General features: G+C 48.2%; 1 protein-coding gene across 1 annotated transcript in view; it reads left to right on the top strand.

Moving 5' to 3' along the window:
• LPIN2 (lipin 2) overlaps positions 1 to 17,482 on the top strand; it is a 324,810-nt gene that overhangs the window by 104,641 nt on the left and 202,687 nt on the right. The window contains 2 exon segments of the mRNA XM_030213059.1: positions 1,827 to 1,950; positions 6,269 to 6,614. Coding sequence (XP_030068919.1) covers positions 1,827 to 1,950; positions 6,269 to 6,614 — 470 coding nt within the window.

Below are 17,482 nucleotides of genomic sequence, written 5' to 3'. Positions count from 1 at the left end.
AGTTCTGTTCTCGGCTGCGGTGCGTGGCTTCATGATTGAGCATCTGTTGAAGTTACTGTGCGTGCGTCTGATGTCAAACACATGCACATAGACTTCAACAGATGCTCAATCATGAAGCCACGCTCCGCAGCCGAGAACAGAACTTCAGATCCGTCAGCAGAGGTACGCGACGGCTTCAGGGGAGATATTTCGGAGGAAAGGGTGGTGTCCACAGGGTCGCGGTAGGGGGAAAGATGAATGCTTCAGGTTCCTTCTGCTATGTTTTGAAGTTCCCTATTACACTCGCCGCAGCCGCCTCCCGTCCACGCTCTCCCCACGTGACCCCAGCGCAACACTCATCCACCTTCACTAAAAACAAATCAAGCAAAGCTGCAGGACGTTTACTAGACAGGAGTGGAAGTCAGCAAAGCAAGACAAGGGTAAGCAAGAACAGGGCTGGTCCTAGGGTCTCTGGTGCCCCCCTGCAGAGTATGAGTTGCCCCTGTCCATCGACTGTCCTTCGCCCCCATCCCCCTCCCATTTATGGCCACCTGCCCGCCCTCTTCTCCCCCCAACATCCCCCTTTTTCTTCTTGCCACCCTGCGTGGTTTGTCTTTTTTAATTTACCTCCGTCCCAGCGGCCGCGTCATTTCAAAGCCCTGCCCGTCTCTAGCCTTCCCTCCGTGAGTTCGGTCCCTCAGAGTCCCGCCCTCGAGGAAATGACGTCAGAAGGCGGGACTCTGCGGAACAAACTCACGAAGGGAGGGAAGGCTAGAGATGGGCAGGGCTTTGAAATGACGCGGCCGCTGGAATGGAGGTAAATTAAAGATTTAAACCCCCAAGGGCAACGCGGTATGGTGGTGCAGCGCTGCAGTGGCGCCCTTGAAGGCAGGTGCCCCCCTGTGGTGCTTACCCCGCTTACTGGGTTTGACCGGCCCTGAGCAAGAAAGCCCATCGGTTAATCTCTGTTTCCACTCCCCTACGCAGCCGTCATTGGTATACACTCTAAAACAAGCAAACCTAGGAGCTGCTGCTTCACATTGTCGTATTTAAACTGTTGTTCCATCTGAAACAAGTCTAAAGCTGTGGGGGGGGGGGGGGGGACACACCCCCCTGCAGCTGGGAGGGAGACTGGGACCCCCCTGCAACTGGGAGGGAGGGAGACCGACCCAGCAACTGGGAGGGAGGATGGTCGGGCGGGCGGACCCTGCAACCGGGAAAAAGGGAAGGGGGCACCCTACAACTAGGAGACAGACCGGGGGGGGGGGGGGGTGCCACCATGGAACTGGGAGGGAGGGGGCACCCTGGCACATACTCTTTCTCACAAACACACTCGCACCCAGTCTCACTCTCTGTCACACACACTCGCATATTCACACTCTCACACACACTCTCTCAAACATACACACTCCAAGGAAAACCTTGCTAGCGCCCTTTCAAACTGAAACGGGCCTTTTTTACTAGTATATAGTAACTTAGATTGTGAACCCATTAGGGATAGTGCAAAGTACCTGTAATAGAAATTGTAAACTGCATAGTTGCCTCAGGGATCAATTGCAGTATATCAAGTGCTATAAATAAAAATAAAGATGTGGACCAATGCTGACACAATACAAAGAAAAGTGTCACTACTCATCAAACATCAATTTATAAATCCCACCATGTAGTCTTGTCATGCCCAGGAAAAAAATAAGTTGTTGTTTAAACAATTAGCAATCTGTTATTAAGGAGAATCCACTTTGAGTATAACTGCTATGCACTTAAATGTTCGAAGCACCTTTTAATATAAACAGCTGTGTTACGAACATTCCTATTCACCGACCTCTTCTCTTTGTTTCTTCTAAAAGTGTTTTTTCCCAATCGTCTTGTCCCAAGAGTGATTCTGAACTGGAAGTGAAGCCAGCAGAGAGCCGGCTTAGAGTTGAATCTCACATGGAGTGGACATGGGGAGGATTTCCAGAATCAACCAAGGTACGTTTCTACACATTTTCTTTTAGGCCTGATTGTTTTTGCTTTCACCTCATTTTCAATATTTATGGTGCTCTAAATACGAGATGCTTTTCATATCATATAAAATGAATTCCTGGCTCTTTAGGACTTAAATGTAAGGGCTGTATTTAAATAATGACACTTCATCCTGTGCCTTTGGAATGAGCCTTAACTGGGTAAGACGCAAAGAGGCGTATTTTCAAAGCACGTAGCCTTACAAAGTTCCATAGGTTACTATGGAATGTTGTAAGGCTAAGTGCTTTGAAAATGAGCCCAAAAGTGAGTGCCTAAGACAATAGGAGATAGTGACTTGCTGTTGTCATAATGAGACGTTTAAACTTATGTCTCATGAACCACTTCTGATTATTTGGATTTGCCCATAATTCAACAGAATTTATCTTCAATAAGAAGGCACTTATCTCAATCGCAGGTTGCAGATCCTATGATTGAGATGATTGCCTTTTTATTGAAGATAAATTCTGTTGAATTATGGGTAAATCCAATATATAAGATAATTGGTGCAATAAATAAATATTTAAGTTACAATATAGCGCTGGGATTGTTTGATTTGGTTAGTTTACCCCCACTGTTACGATTTAAAAGACCACTAATTAATAGGATTTATCATGCCGTCATAATGAGAAACAGTTACTAAAACAGATCTTGTGTAAATTCAAGTCTTCTGGTTTCTAGCTCATTTTATTTTAGTTCTTGTGTATTTTTATGAAACAAAAGGCAAACAGAAATAACATAAAGAAAAGAGATTATCAAGTCAGTGTAATCTCAGCAGTTACAGCAAGGTTTAAATCTTCTCTCATGAGGCTTTCAATTTAATCGAGTTAGTGAGCAGAGTTTCCACTGGGGACCAAAGCCTCTTAAACAACTACAAGCAACCAGTTTTGTCTACTGCCCACTATCTCATATTTATGGAGAACACAGATTTTATTCCACTACATATTCATATTTGCATATGAGGTTCATGGACATCAAATTTGATGACAAATATTTTTTTTGTTTCCTTTGCTTCATCTCTTAAATTATATAAACTGTAATGATGGTTCTAAAAGCCCATACATTAAATGAATAAACTTAAACCTAATCCAGTTTATGATTGAGTCAGGAACTACTAGGCCTCTAGCTTTTGTCATTAATCCCCCCTAAACCCCGCCCAACCAATAAACAAAATCTTGTTTAGCAGTACTGTTTTAATTTGTTTGAGTTTCATTCATCTGATAGTGCCTCCTATGTGTGATTCAGACTGCTTTGAGGATAGCTTCAGAAATCATCCATTCAGGGATATTGAATTGCTGTGTTGACTGAACAATGCAACAATTATGGGATTTTGTTTTATGTTTTTTTTTTTAAATCTTATTTAAAATGTGCTTGCTTTATTTAAAAAGCACACTCATAGGACAATTCAAAGAAATATCCCACTGCAAGTACTAATAGCAATAAAGTCAGTGTGTGTTATATTGATGTGTTTAGAGTAGGCCTTGATAAATGTTCTTAGGATCTAGGAGCTAATTTGGAATGATTTATATTTTATTTATGTACATTGATTATCAATCACCGAGTCATAATAGGGGCAGGTCTATACAGGGTGACAAAAGTTGCACGCCTAGATGCAGCGCACTGATCGTGAAATCTATAATGGCATCTGAGCATCCAGACTCTGTTATAGAATACTAGCCATTGAGCCCGTTAAAACGGGCTAGTATGGGGTTTTGGCAAAGGCCCTTCCCCCCCAAGGTCACCGCTACTGGTCCCCCGGAGTTGCCGCCGCCACCACCGCTGCACCCGGCCCGGGCCCTCTCTTCGGTATTGAACTTATATCGGCGAAACGCAGCCAGCACGCAGATCAGCTGAGCTCCCGTCGGCCTTCCTTCTCTGCCTGTGTCCCGCCCTCGTGTGATGTAACGTCGGTGAGGGCGGGACACAGGCAGGGAAAAAAGGGCGACGGGAGCTCAGCTGTTCTGCGTGCTGCATTTCGCCGATGTAAGTTCAATACCGAAGAGTGCTCGGGCCGGGTGGAGGGGGGGCGGCAGTGGCGGCGACCTCGGGGGGAGCAGTAGCGACGGCGGCTTCGCGCAGTTTCCCTCTCTGTCCCGCCCCCGTTATCACATATTGACACTGGGGCGGGACAGAGAGGGAAGTCTCTACTGCGCATTTGCGAGTGAGTACTGTCACTCGCCATTTATATGTTTCATTAGTATAAGTCAGCATGTAAGTGCCTACATTTAGGCATGATCACTTAAATGGAGGAGTGGCCTAGTGGTTAGGGTGGTGGACTTTGGTCCTGGGGAACCGAGTTCAATTCCCACTTCAGGCACAGGCAGCTCCTTGTGACTCTGGGCAAGTCACTTAACCCTCCATTGCCCCATGTAAGCCGCATTGAGCCTGCCATGAGTGGGAAAGCGCGGGGTACAAATGTAACAACAAAAGTCTATGGAGTTGTAAATGCATACACCTAAATCATAGGAGCCAGCTCTGTGGGTGCTGTGAGTACTTGAACACCCCCAATATTGAGAAAATTCCTTTTATGTGTCCAGGGAGGGGTTATTTCCACTGGGTTTAGCACCCCCAATAATTTTGAAAAGTTGGCTCCTTTGACCTAAATGTAACAGTTGAGTGTGTAAATGATAGTGTTCTGTAACCTACATATCTTAAGTTTGCCATGCCCATACACTTATTGAAGTCTCATGCTATACAGCATGCATGTTCACATTTCTGAATGTTCCTGAGTACACACATAGGACTAGATTCTATAAGTGGCACTGAAAAATGTAAGAGCAGAGTTCTAGTCTATAAAGGATCCACATCCTTTATAGAATAGCATTAATGCATAAAAAAGTTCTAACTTTAGGCACTGATCGAGCCTATTCTGTAACAATGCATGTAAATTCTGGGAACACACGCTGACACACCCATGTCCACTCCCCCTTGAAATTACACGCTGTAGGAGTTCCACACACAGCATTATAGAATGTTTAATTCCCAATTAAGGCCAATTAATGCCAATAGTTAGTGGTTACAGCTAATTATTGGCGCTGTTTGGCTCATTAATCAAGTTATGCATACGAATCAGCAATGCATAACTTTAGTCGCCATATATAAAATCAGGGTGGATAGCACTTAGTGCATGAATGTAACGTTGACGCATGTTAAGTGTTAGTGTCCTATAATTTTAGTGTGCAAATGGAGCTTATTTTTAGGCGCTAAGATTAGAGGTAAGGGGAATGTGCTCAAAAAGAGGTACAGGAAGCTAGTTATTACAGTAGTAGTTAAAACCTATGTTTTGAATAGATTTTGGTGAATAGTGGCAGATAATGGAACAGACAGCAATCTAAATGGAAGATAAGGGAATGGAGGTGATAAGACTTTTAGTAATGTGCTGAGAAAGGAAGGGACAGATTTTGGTACCAACCACCTGCCCCTAGCAGCTACAAGCCTCTCAGATGATGGAGAGATGCTTTAGGCTGCAGTGCCTGAGATGGGAAAGCTGTGGGAAGAAGCAAACCCTGTTGCTGCTATAGCCTTATGGACGTTAGAAAAAGAGGCTGAAGCTGCGGTTGTGGTTGCTTGTTCTTCAAAGAATTTGTTTCATGCTTCTCCATCCTGCTTTTTTTTTTCTTCATTTGTCCCTAAGTACTAATTCTGTTGTATTTTTTAAATATAATAATCTGACCCAAAACCCAGATTTTCTTTGGGAAGAGGTGGCTTATTAATGCATATACCTGCGAATTCTGATGCTCTGCCCAGACCACACGTTGGACTGTGGCTACTGGTGTAATATGCACCTTTTTTTTTAACTAAATTACATTTTTTTTTGTTAAATTTGTACCCCGCACTTTTCCCACTCAAGGCAGGCTCAATGCGGCAGGCAACCTCTGTTAATACAGTAAGGGACTCAACTGGTTTTAAATCTAAATTTGTTTTGCAAATACAAACAAGTAAATTTAGTAAAAACTGAAGTTTGCTTTATCTGAACTTTCATCTGTTTTCTGTACAATTAAGTGCAAAAGATAGGAGAATGCACACGTCTGCAACTTAAACAGAAGAACATCTAAGCAATTATAGAGTGTAATTATAAGGGTTTTTTTGTTGTTCATGTATGACCATAAACTTGGAGTGGAGGAGTGGCCTAGTGGTTAGGGTGGTGGACTTTGGTCCTGGGGAACTGAGGAACTGAGTTTGATTCCCGGCACAGGCAGCTCCTTGTGACTCTGGGCAAGTCACTTAACCCTCCATTGTGAGATATGAAAACTTGTTAACAATGTTGCCCTTTGCTTTGTCTTTTCAGCTGTGTAAGAAAGAGAAATCGGAGCATCTTAAAACAGCCACAATAACTCCATCAGAGAAAACACACTTCAGAGTCATCCACAGTTCTGATGTCATGGCAAATGAGCCTAATATTATTTCTATGAAGGGCTCTGTCTGTACAGTGTTAAAACCTGAGCCTAGACTATATGCAGTCAGTGCACAGTCAGATGAGACAAACTCACTAGTTTCTACTGTTTTGGAGCCTCTTTCCAAAAGCTCACCAGATCCTGCTGCTATCATGGTTGAGGGTCTTTCTACTGAGCAAGATGATACCATATCAGACATAAGACCAGTTGTAAAAAACAGTTCTCCTGCAAAGAAGAAAGGTAGGTTCTTGTCTATATTGTGCAAAAGTTTTATATAGCTAGGATGAGTTTATAACCATGGGTGGAAATTTTTTTTTTTTTTTGTAAACCATGAGCATCAGCCGACATGTTTAGAGCCAAGGATAGAAGTGTTATTGTTCCCCCCTCCCTCTTTTTTGTCTTTAATTTATTTTTCTTATGCTTATTAGTTCTTGTAGCACTTCTTTTCTCCGAGGACAAGCAGGCTGCTTGTTCTCACTGATGGGTGACGTCCACGGCAGCCCCCTCCAATCGGAAACTTCACTAGCAAAGGCCTTTGCTAGCCCTCGTGCGCCGATGCGCACCGTGCATGTGCGGCCGTCTTCCCGCCCGAACCGGCTCGTGTTCGTCAGTCTTCTTTTGTCCGTGTTTTGCCGCCGTTTTGTGCCCCTCAAGTTGACCTCGCGCATCTTCGTGATTTTCGCTAAAAAAATAAAAAAGAGACTGCTCCGGTCTTTACCCCTTTCCCGTGTTTCCAGCTTTTCCCCACGTAAGTTTCCTTTCGCTTTCGGTACCGGCCTATTTGGCCTCGGTACGGGTTTTGCGATTGTCCGTCTCTTTACAAACCCTACTTGGGAATCATGTATTAATTCTGGTAGAATCCTCGCTAATCTGTTCGCCATGATCTTAGCCATTAATTTGACCTCAAAATTCAGGAGTGATATAGGCCGACATGATGCAGCTAATTCCGGGTCTCTTCCTTTCTTGGGGATTACGATAATGCAGGCGGTGTTTAGATCTGGAGGCACCTGTTCTTGATCTATTAAAGTGTTGAACATTGCAGTTAAGGGGTCTATTATCTCTTCCCCCATTATTTCGTAAAATTCCGCCCTGTAACAGTCCACCCCCAGTGCTTTAAACAGCTGGCTTTGATTAATGGCCAGCAACACCTCCTCTGATGTAATGGGATTGTTGAGCTTCTGCTCCTCTTGTGGAGATAAACTTGGCAGCTGTAACTGCTCTAAATACATGTCCCCCGACAAACCCTCGTCCGGCGGGCTTTCATATAGCCCTTTATAATAGTTATAGAAGATCTCGCTAATTTCTTGATCCGTAGAGACTCTGGTATTTTGCCCTCTCTTCATGGTGAGAACCCTAGTTTTCCCTTGCTTAGTCGCGATCAACCGTGCCATCAGACGCCCCCCTTTGTTGCCGTGCTTGTAAAGCTGATACTTGTAATAATTCTGTGATTTCACAGCCTTTTGGTGAAGGGCTTCATTTAATGCCGTTTGCAGGGACAGTAAATGTTGTTTATTCTCTAGGGAGGGCTGGCGACCATAACATCTCCGAGCCTTGCACACTAGCTGACTGAGTCGTAATATTTCCTTAAGTCGGGCCTTACGTTTATGTACCATATAGCTGATAATTTCTCCACGGAGCACTGCCTTGGCTGACTCCCAGTAGAGAACTGGATCATCAGCGTGTATTCCATTATGTAATTTATAATCTCGCCAACTTTGATGTATAGACGCCTTAAAAGCTGGGTCCTGATAGAGCTCCACTGGGAACGCCCATCTACCATGTCCTCTCTGTTCCCCCCCCCGGGTGACCAGCACATTTCCACCCAGGCGTGATCCGAGATCACAGTGGCACCTATAACCGAGCTCAACACTGAGCCAAAAAGCTGCTCCGAAATCAGCAAATAATCAATTCGCGCTTGCGTTCCATGCACTCGGGATAAGTGCGTGTAATCCCTTCCCTGCGGATCAAGGGTCCGCCAAACATCCACCAGCCCCATCTGTCAACAGAGATTAGGCAGCCCCCTATTCTCCTGGCCGAGAATCTGCCTCCGGGCCCCTGTACTATCCATCACTGTGTTGAAATCCCCACCCAGTATTATGGGCAAAGGGTTATGTCGTAACAATCTTAAAGTAAGCATCCTGTAAAACTTCCGGTCATATTGGTTCGGGGCATATACATTCCCAAACAACACTTTTTGACGGTTTATGGTAGCCTCACAGATCAAAAATCTCCCTCCCGGGTCAGTGAATCGTACTTCCAATTTGTCTATAATCCCCTTTCTGAACAAGATGGCAACCCCTCCTTTTTTCCCCCGGGCCTCTGCAGAGACATATTCCCCCACCCACCAGGTACGCAGTTTCGCATGCTCCACAGCTAAGTGGGTTTCCTGCAACAGAGCTATGTCTACTTTGTGTCTTTGCAAGTGTTGTAGTATTTAGTACGCTTAATGGGAGATGTGATCCCTCCTACATTCCACGTCACAACTTTCAGGGTTCCCAGTTCTCATAAGATACCAGTCCTTGAGATCTATACCACTCTTGCCTTGAAGAGGGGTGTCCAAGCCTCCACCCCCGCCCTTTTCTAACATGCTCCATCTACCTTCTTTCCAAGACCTTGTTAAACGAAACCTCCAGGTCCCTACATCCCCCCAGCCTCTAACCCCCCCCCACCCTCACCTCTACAACCCCCCCCCCCCCACTAACCCAACCCCCCCCTTTTAAGCTTCCCCAGCCCCAAAACGGGACCATCACATATAACGCCCCTTACCCCCTCACCCTCCCATAAGCCATTACCACCTCAACCACCCAACCCTAGGGTTCCCCTACAATTATAACAGCAACATATGAAGATAAAAAAAAAATTGCTCACATAACCTATATATTAATAACTTGTAACATCAAAACCTCTGCATCTGAGTCCTCAGCAGATCTCCGCTTTTCTGTAGGGCAGCAACCACTTCCTCCGGGTACCTCGAAAGTCCCGCGTCTCCACCAGCAATCTCAGACCGTCTGATCCCGTACCACTTGAGCAAAAGTCATCTCATCTGCTCCCCACAGAATTGGCAGTCCATTCTCTTTGGTGAGGCCCATTTGTAGACCTCTCATGCCTCTCAGTTTCCATGCTAACTCCTCCCGGGGACGATCATCTGACGGGTGTACTTTATTCAGTGGTGTAGCTGCACTCTCCCTTTTAATGTTTGCGCAACTGCTAAGCCTGCATATTGAAACCAACAGTTAACATGCAGTATACTGCTGCTAAAACAGTCAATAGTAATCCAACTTCTAACAGAAACAATTTGTAATCCTTGCCCTGTAAGGCTGTTGTGCCTCCATCTCTCCTCCATAGGCCTTTTATGAATCCCATGGCGTCTTCACGATCAGCGCTCCTCTAGAGAACTCAGAAAGGCCTGCGCTTGTTCCACGGCAGTGAAGGTCTTAATTTCCGCCTGATAAGTTACTCGCAGTTTCGCCGGATACTGTAAGGCGAATCTAATCTTCTTTTCATACAGCTTCGTACAAATCGGGGAAAACTTCCTTTGTTGCATCGCCACTGCCGCAGAGTAGTCCTGGAAACAGAGCACTTTTTTGTTTCCATAGCGTAGCTCCCGGTCCTTCCTCAAGGCCTGCACTATAGCCTCCTTATGTGCGAAATTCAGTAAACGGCAGATCACCACTCGCGGCCTTGCATTGTCTGAGTGCCTGGGTCCCACCCGGTGCGCCCTTTCCACCTGAATGGCACTGAGATCCTCCGGGAGCTGCAGCTGTTCTGATAGCCAGGTTTCTATGAAAGCTCTTAGGTTAGGAGTTTCTAGAGCCTCAGGCAACCTCACGAATCTTAAATTGTTTCTTCGAGACCTGTTCTCAAGGTCTTCCAGCTTCTCTTCGTAAGCCTCCACTTGGGTTCTGAGTTTCTTATTTTCTTCCTCTATTTTTTGTACTTTATCCTCCAGGGCCCCGTGTCTCTGCTGAAAGTCCGCCAGCTCCTTGTTTATCTGTCCCAAATTTTCCTGGACCAAAGATAATTTATTGTCAATGGGCCCCAGGCGCTTATCCAGCAGCGGTTCCATGGCGCTCATCACCTCCGCAACCACCTCCGCCACCCACACCGAACTCACAGTGTGCGCGGGCGGGCTCGACGGAGCCGCCATTTTCTCCTCACTGCCTCGTGTCTTTTCTTTGTCTCTACGGAGACTCTTTGCCGCCATAAGTTTGTGCTGCGTTTTGACCAACTTAAATTCTTCCCCGTAAGTTCCTGAGCTGGAGGTGTGGATTTGGTGGTTCGCTGTAAGCTAATTCCCCAGTTTTTGAGGGTTTAGCGGGTAATCTGGCAGGAGCGGGAGTTTCAGCAGCCGCTCCTGTTCATGGCGTCACGTGACCTGGCCTCGGTACGGGTTTTTTCTCCCTTCTTTTTGGTGCCTTTCGTCATCGCGAATTTTGATTTCGCCGGCATGATTTTTCCGCCCATGTCATCGAAGTCTTCCAGCGGCTTCAAGAAGTGCACCCAGTGCGCCCGGGTAATCTCGCTCACTGATAGGCACGCTTCGTGTCTTCAGTGTCTGGGGGCTGGGCACCGCCCGCAGGCCTGCAGTCTTTGTGCTCTTTTGAAAAAGAGGACTCAGGTAGTGAGATTGGCCCAGTGGAACGCGTTGTTCTCGGGCTCTTCGACGACAACAGCATAGGCATCGAGTGCATCGACGTCGACAGCATCGAAGTCTTCGGCATCGACTGCATCGAGGCTTCTACCTCCTGCATCGTCGGTACCGAGACATCGAAAGGCTGCGTCAGCGCCAGTGGTACCGGGACCTCCGCTATTGCTGATGTCGGACGGTGGTGCTTCGTCTAGAGTGCAGGTGAGGGCTGTCCATTCCCCTGCTGGTGGCGGTGAGCCTTCTGGTGGGTCTCCCCCTGCCCTGAGGGCTCCTGCAGTACAACCCCCCCCCCCCCCCGAGATCGACCTTCTTCGGCCTCGGCCCCGAGGAAGCGACGGTTGGATTCTACGTCCTCCTCGTCGGTACCGGGAAGCTCCGGTGACATGCTTCGCTTGAAGTCAAAGAAGCATCGTCACCAGTCTCCTTCTCGTCTCGGTACCGAGAGCTCTGGGTCGCTGAGGCAGTCGGCACCCAGTAGGCATCGACACCGGGAGGACCGCTCACCCTCTGTTCAGGAGGTGTCGATGCGCTCCCCCTTGGACAGCCCAGAACAGCCTCCACGCCCGGAACAGACTCTGACCTCGACACCTGCATCGGCTTCTCAGTCTTTCTCCACAGCCGCTCTGCACGAGAGTCTCCGGGCCGTTCTTCCAGAGATTCTGGGAGAGCTGTTGCGCCCTTCTCCGGTACCGGGGGTGATTGCGCCACCGGTACCGTCGAGTGAGGCGACGGCTGGCCCCTTGCCCGAGGTGAGGTCTCCAGTATCCGGTACCGGCTACGGCCGCCTCCCAGGCAGACTCCCCGACGACGTCGGCGGAGGGAGCTTCGCCAGTGCTGGCGAGGGAGTTCACCTCTCGACGCTCCTACCGTGGCCGTGTTTCCACGGAGTCGAGTCGGGCACGGCTTCAGACGCAGGTTCGTGAACTTGTGTCTGATACCGATGGTGAGGCCTCGTGGGAGGAGGAGGAGGACATCAGATATTTCTCTGACGAGGAGTCTGATGGCCTTCCTTCTGACCCAACTCCCTCCCCTGAAAGGCATCTTTCTCCTCCCGAGACTCTATCTTTCGCGGCCTTTGTCCGGGAGATGTCTACGGCCATCCCCTTCCCGGTGATTGTGGAGGATGAGCCCAGGGCTGAAATGTTTGAGCTCTTGTACTATCCTTCTCCACCTAAGGAAGCGTCCACAGTACCCATGCATCATGTCCTAAAAAAGACATTGCTGGCGAACTGGACCAAGCCATTAACTAATCCCCACATTCCCAAGAAGATTGAATCCCAGTATCGGATCCATGGGGACCCAGAGCTGATGCACACTCAGTTGCCTCACGACTCTGGTGTGGTGGATCTGGTCCTAAAGAAGGCTAAAAACACATAGAGTCCATACTCACTGTTCATCAATGCAACATACATCCACTTCTGATCCCTCATCCCGTAATCCAGTCAATCATACACTTATTCACGGAACTATGTCTTTGTGTCTAACACTGCCCTTTAGCTTCCCATTGTCTCCTTCCAATGTTTCTATGTCGATGTCCCATTGTTATTTTCCTAATGATATTTGAATGTCTCGCACAACTCTGCACAATGTAATCCATAACCAAGTTGTAACAAATGTATTTCTATTATTCATATCTTATTGTAAGCCACACTGAGCCCGCAAAAAGGTGGGAAAATGTGGGATACAAATGCAATAAATAAATAAGAGTTCTAGAGAGCATGCTTCAGAGCCCCCGGGCAAAGACTCCAGAACCTTAGACTCCTTTGGGAGGAAGGCCTATCATTCCTCTATGCTCGTGGCCAAGATTCAATCCTACCAGCTCTACACGAGCATCCATATGCGGAACAATGTGCGACAGTTGGCGGGCTTGGTGGACAAGCTCCCTCCTGAGCAAGCCAAGCCGTTTCAGGAGGTGGTCAGGCAGCTGAAGGCGTGCAGAAAATTCCTGGCCAGAGGGGGGTATATGATACCTTTGATGTTGCGTCCAGGGCCGCTGCTCAAGGTGTGGTGATGCGCAGACTCTCATGGCTGCGTGCCTCCGACCTGGAGAATAGGATTCAGCAGCGGATTGCGGACTCCCCTTGCCGAGCGGACAACATTTATGGAGAGAAAGTCGAACAGGTGGTAGAACAGCTCCACCAGCGGGATAACGCTTTCAACAAATTCTCCCGCCGGCAGCCTTCAGCATCTACCTCCTCAGGTAGACGTTTTTATGGGGGAAGGAGGGCTGTTCCCTACTCTTCTGGTAAGCGTAGGTACAATCCTCCCTCTCGCCAGCCTGCGGCCCAGGCTAAGCCCCAGCGCGCTCGCTCTCGTCAGCAGCGTGCGCCTCAGCAAGGCCCCACGGCTCCCCAGCAAAAGCAGGGGACGAGCTTTTGACTGGCTCCAGCAGAGCATAGCCGACATCAACGTATCCGTGCCGGGCAATCTACCGGTCGGGAGGAGGTTGAAAGTTTTTCACCAAAGGTGGCCTCTTATAACCTCCGACCGTTGGGTTCTTCAAATAGTCCGGCAAGGATACACCTCGAAGCCTCCAAATTGCCCACAGGGAGCTCAGTCCTACAGCTTCCAGCACAAGCAGGTACTTGCAGAGGAACTCTCCGCCCTTCTCAGCGTCAGTGCGGTCGAGCCCGTGCCATCCGGGCAAGAAGGGCTGGGATTCTATTCCAGGTACTTCCTTATGGAAAAGAAAACAGGGGGGATGCGTCCCATCCTAGACCTAAGGGCCCTGAACAAATATCTGGTCAAGGAAAAGTTCAGGATGCTTTCCCTGGGCACCCTTCTTCCCATGATTCAGGAAAACGATTGGCTATGCTCTCTGGACTTGAAGGACGCCTACACGCACATCCTGATACTGCCAGCTCACAGGCAATATCTGCGATTTCAGCTGGGCACACGTCACTTCCAGTACTGTGTGCTACCCTTTGGGCTCGGCTCTGCGCCCAGGGTGTTCACGAAGTGCCTGGCTGTAGTAGCAGCAGCGCTTCGCAGGCTGGGAGTGCACGTGGTCCCTTATCTCGACGATTGGCTGGTGAAGAACACATCCAAGGCGGGAGTTCAGCAGTCCATGCAGATGACTATTCGACTCCTGGAGCTACTGGGGTTTGTGATAAATTATCCAAAGTCCCATCTTCTCCCAGTACAGAGACTCGAATTCATAGGAGCTCTGCTGGATTCTTGGATGGCTCGTGCCTATCTTCCGGAGACAAGGGCCAACAACCTGCTGTCCCTCGTCTCCCGGGTACGAGCGTCCCAGCAGATCACAGCTCGGCAGATGTTGAGATTGCTTGGCCACATGGCCTCCACAGTTCATGTGACTCCCATGGCTCGTCTTCACATGCGATCTGCTCAATGGACCCTAGCTTCCCAGTGGTTTCAGGCTGCTGGGGATCTAGAGGACGTGATCCACCTGTCCACGAGTTTTCTCAAATCCCTGTACTGATGGACGATTTGGTCCAATTTGACTCTGGGACGCCCTTTCCAAATTCCTCAGCCACAAAAAGTGCTGACTACGAATGCGTCTCTCCTGGGGTGGGGAGCTCATGTCAATGGGCTTCAAACCCAGGGAAGCTGGTCCCTCCAGGAACGCGATCTGCAGATCAATCTCCTGGAGTTACGAGTGGTCTGGAACGCTCTGAAGGCTTTCAGATAGCGGCTGTCCCACCAAATTATCCAAATTCAGACAGACAACCAGGTTGCCATGTATTACATCAACAAGCAGGGGGGCACCGGATCTCGCTCCCTGTGTCAGGAAGCCGTCAGCATGTGGCTGTGGGCTCGCCGTTACGGCATGTTGCTCCAAGCCACATACCTGGCAGGCGTAAACAACAGTCTGGCCGACAGGTTGAGCAGGATTATGCAACCTCACGAGTGGTCGCTCAACTCCAGAGTAGTGCGCCGGATCTTCCAGGTGTGGGGCACCCCCTTGGTAGATCTCTTTGCATCTTGAGCCAACCACAAAGTCCCTCAGTTCTGTTCCAGACTTCAGGCCCATGGCAGACTGGCATCGGATGCCTTCCTCCTGGATTGGGGGGACGGCCTGCTGTATGCTTATCCTCCCATACCTCTGATGGGGAAGAGTTTGTTGAAACTCAAGCAAGACCAAGGCACCATGATCCTGATTGCTCCTTTTTGGCTGCATCAGATCTGGTTCCCTCTTCTTCTGGAGTTGTCCTCCGAAGAACCGTGGAGATTGGAGTGTTTTCCGACCCTCACCTCACAGAACGAAGGGGCGCTTCTGCATCCCAACCTCCAGTCTCTGGCTCTCACGGCCTGGATGTTGAGAGTGTAGACTTTGCCTCTTTGGGTCTGTCGGAGGGTGTCTCCCGCGTCTTGCTTGCTTCCAGAAAAGATTCCACTAAGAGGAGTTACTTCTTTTTATGTGGGAGGTTTGCCGTCTGGTGTGACAGCAAGGCCTTAGATCCTCGCTCCTGTCCTACACTGACCCTGCTTGAATACCTTCTGCACTTGTCTGAGTCTGGTCTCAAGACCAACTCTGTAAGGGTTCACCTTAGCGCAATCAGTGCACATCATTACCATGTGGAAGGTAAGCCGATCTCAGGACAGCCTTTAGTTGTTTGCTTCATGAAAGGCTTGCTTTTGTCAAAGCCCCCCGTCAAGCCTCCTACAGTGTCATGGGATCTCAATGTCGTTCTCACCCAGCTGATGAAACCTCCTTTTGAGCCACTGAATTCCTGCCATCTGAAGTACTTGACCTGGAAGGTCATTTTCTTGGTGGCAGTAACTTCAGCTCGTAGAGTCAGTGAGCTTCAAGCCCTAGTAGCTCATGCTCCTTATACCAAATTTCATCATAATAGAGTAGTCCTCTGCACTCACCCTAAGTTCTTGCCAAAGGTGGTGTCGGAGTTCCATCTGAACCAGTCAATTGTCTTGCCAACATTCTTTCCCCGTCCTCATTCCTGCCCTGCTGAACGTGAGCTGCACACATTGGACTGCAAAAGAGCATTGGCCTTCTATCTAGAGCGGACACTGCCCAACAGACAGTTCGCCCAAATGTTTGTTTCTTTTGATCCCAACAGGAGGGGAGTGGCTGTGGGGAAACGCACCATATCCAATTGGCTAGCAGATTGCATTTCCTTCACTTACGCCCAGGCTGGGCTGGCTCTTGAGGGTCATGTCACGGCTCACAATGTTAGAGCCATAGCAGCATCAGTGGCCCACTTGAAGTCAGCCACTATTGAAGAGATCTGCAAAGCTGCGACGTGGTCATCTGTCCACACATTCACATCTCATTACTGCCTGCAGCAGGATACCCGACGCGACAGTCGGTTCGGGCAGTCAGTGCTTCAGAATCTGTTCAGGGTTTAGGATCCAACTCCACCCCCCTAGGCCCATGTTTATTCTGTTCCAGGCTACACTCTCAGTTAGTTGGATAAATTGTTAGGTCAATCTCAGTTATGTCCTCGCCGTTGCGAGGCCCAATTGACCATGTTTGTTGTTTTGAGTGAGCCTGGGGGCTAGGGATACCCCATCAGTGAGAACAAGCAGCCTGCTTGTCCTCGGAGAAAGCGAATGCTACATACCTGTAGAAGGTATTCTTCGAGGACAGCATGCTGATTGTTCTCACAAACTCGCCTGCCTCCCCTTTGGAGTTGTGTCTTCCCTTGTCTTTGTCTTGCTACATATGGGACTGACGAACACGAGCCGGTTCGGGTGGGAAGACGGCCGCGCATGCGCGGTGCGCATTGGCGCGCGAGGGCTAGCAAAGGCCTTTGCTAGTGAAGTTTCCGATTGGAGGGGGCTGCCGTGGACGTCGCCCATCAGTGAGAACAATCAGCCTGCTGTCCTCGGAGAATACCTTCTGCAGGTATGTAGCATTCGCTTTACTAGGTCTGTCTCTTTTCATCTGAGATTTTTCTAATCCTGTTTTTAAAATTATCCCATATTAAGGGAACTTTTATTCCAAAGTTTATGAAATTTGGTTCTTAGGATCCTCAGAAAAGCCACAAAAATGTTAAGCCTAATTTTTGTATGGTTCCCCCGTAATTCTATAAACACGTGCGCAAAGTTGCACACGCAAGTTATAGAGTGCTGTCAGTTATGTGTGTAATGTAAAATAATTAACTGCTATAATTGGTGTTAGTTTGTGTAATTGGCGCTAAACTATTACACATGTAATTGTGTTTAGTCAGGATGCTGAAAATTGCACACGTTCAATCCATAGCGTGCAACTGCAGGGTGGATGTGGACATGGGAAGGCTTGGGTAGGTCATGGGCATGCAGTTGCACAGAGGTTATAGAATACTAGCAGTTTTGTGTCTAACTGCCCATAGTTGTGCACGAGCATTTATACTAGCTGTTGAAGTTAGACATTCAGATGTGGACTTATGCTTAGTGTGCATCATGCTGGATCCTAAATTTAGTCCAGCAACAGAAAAATTCAAAAATATCGTAATCTCTGGTAACATCCACAAGTAAACATATAAACCAGGACCTTAGC

Source organism: Microcaecilia unicolor, chromosome 1 (genome assembly GCF_901765095.1).
Source record: "Microcaecilia unicolor chromosome 1, aMicUni1.1, whole genome shotgun sequence".
Classification (NCBI taxonomy): Eukaryota; Metazoa; Chordata; class Amphibia; order Gymnophiona; family Siphonopidae; genus Microcaecilia; species Microcaecilia unicolor.
The sequence above is the reverse complement of the archived record's forward strand: the minus strand, read 5'-3'. Positions and strand labels throughout refer to the sequence as shown.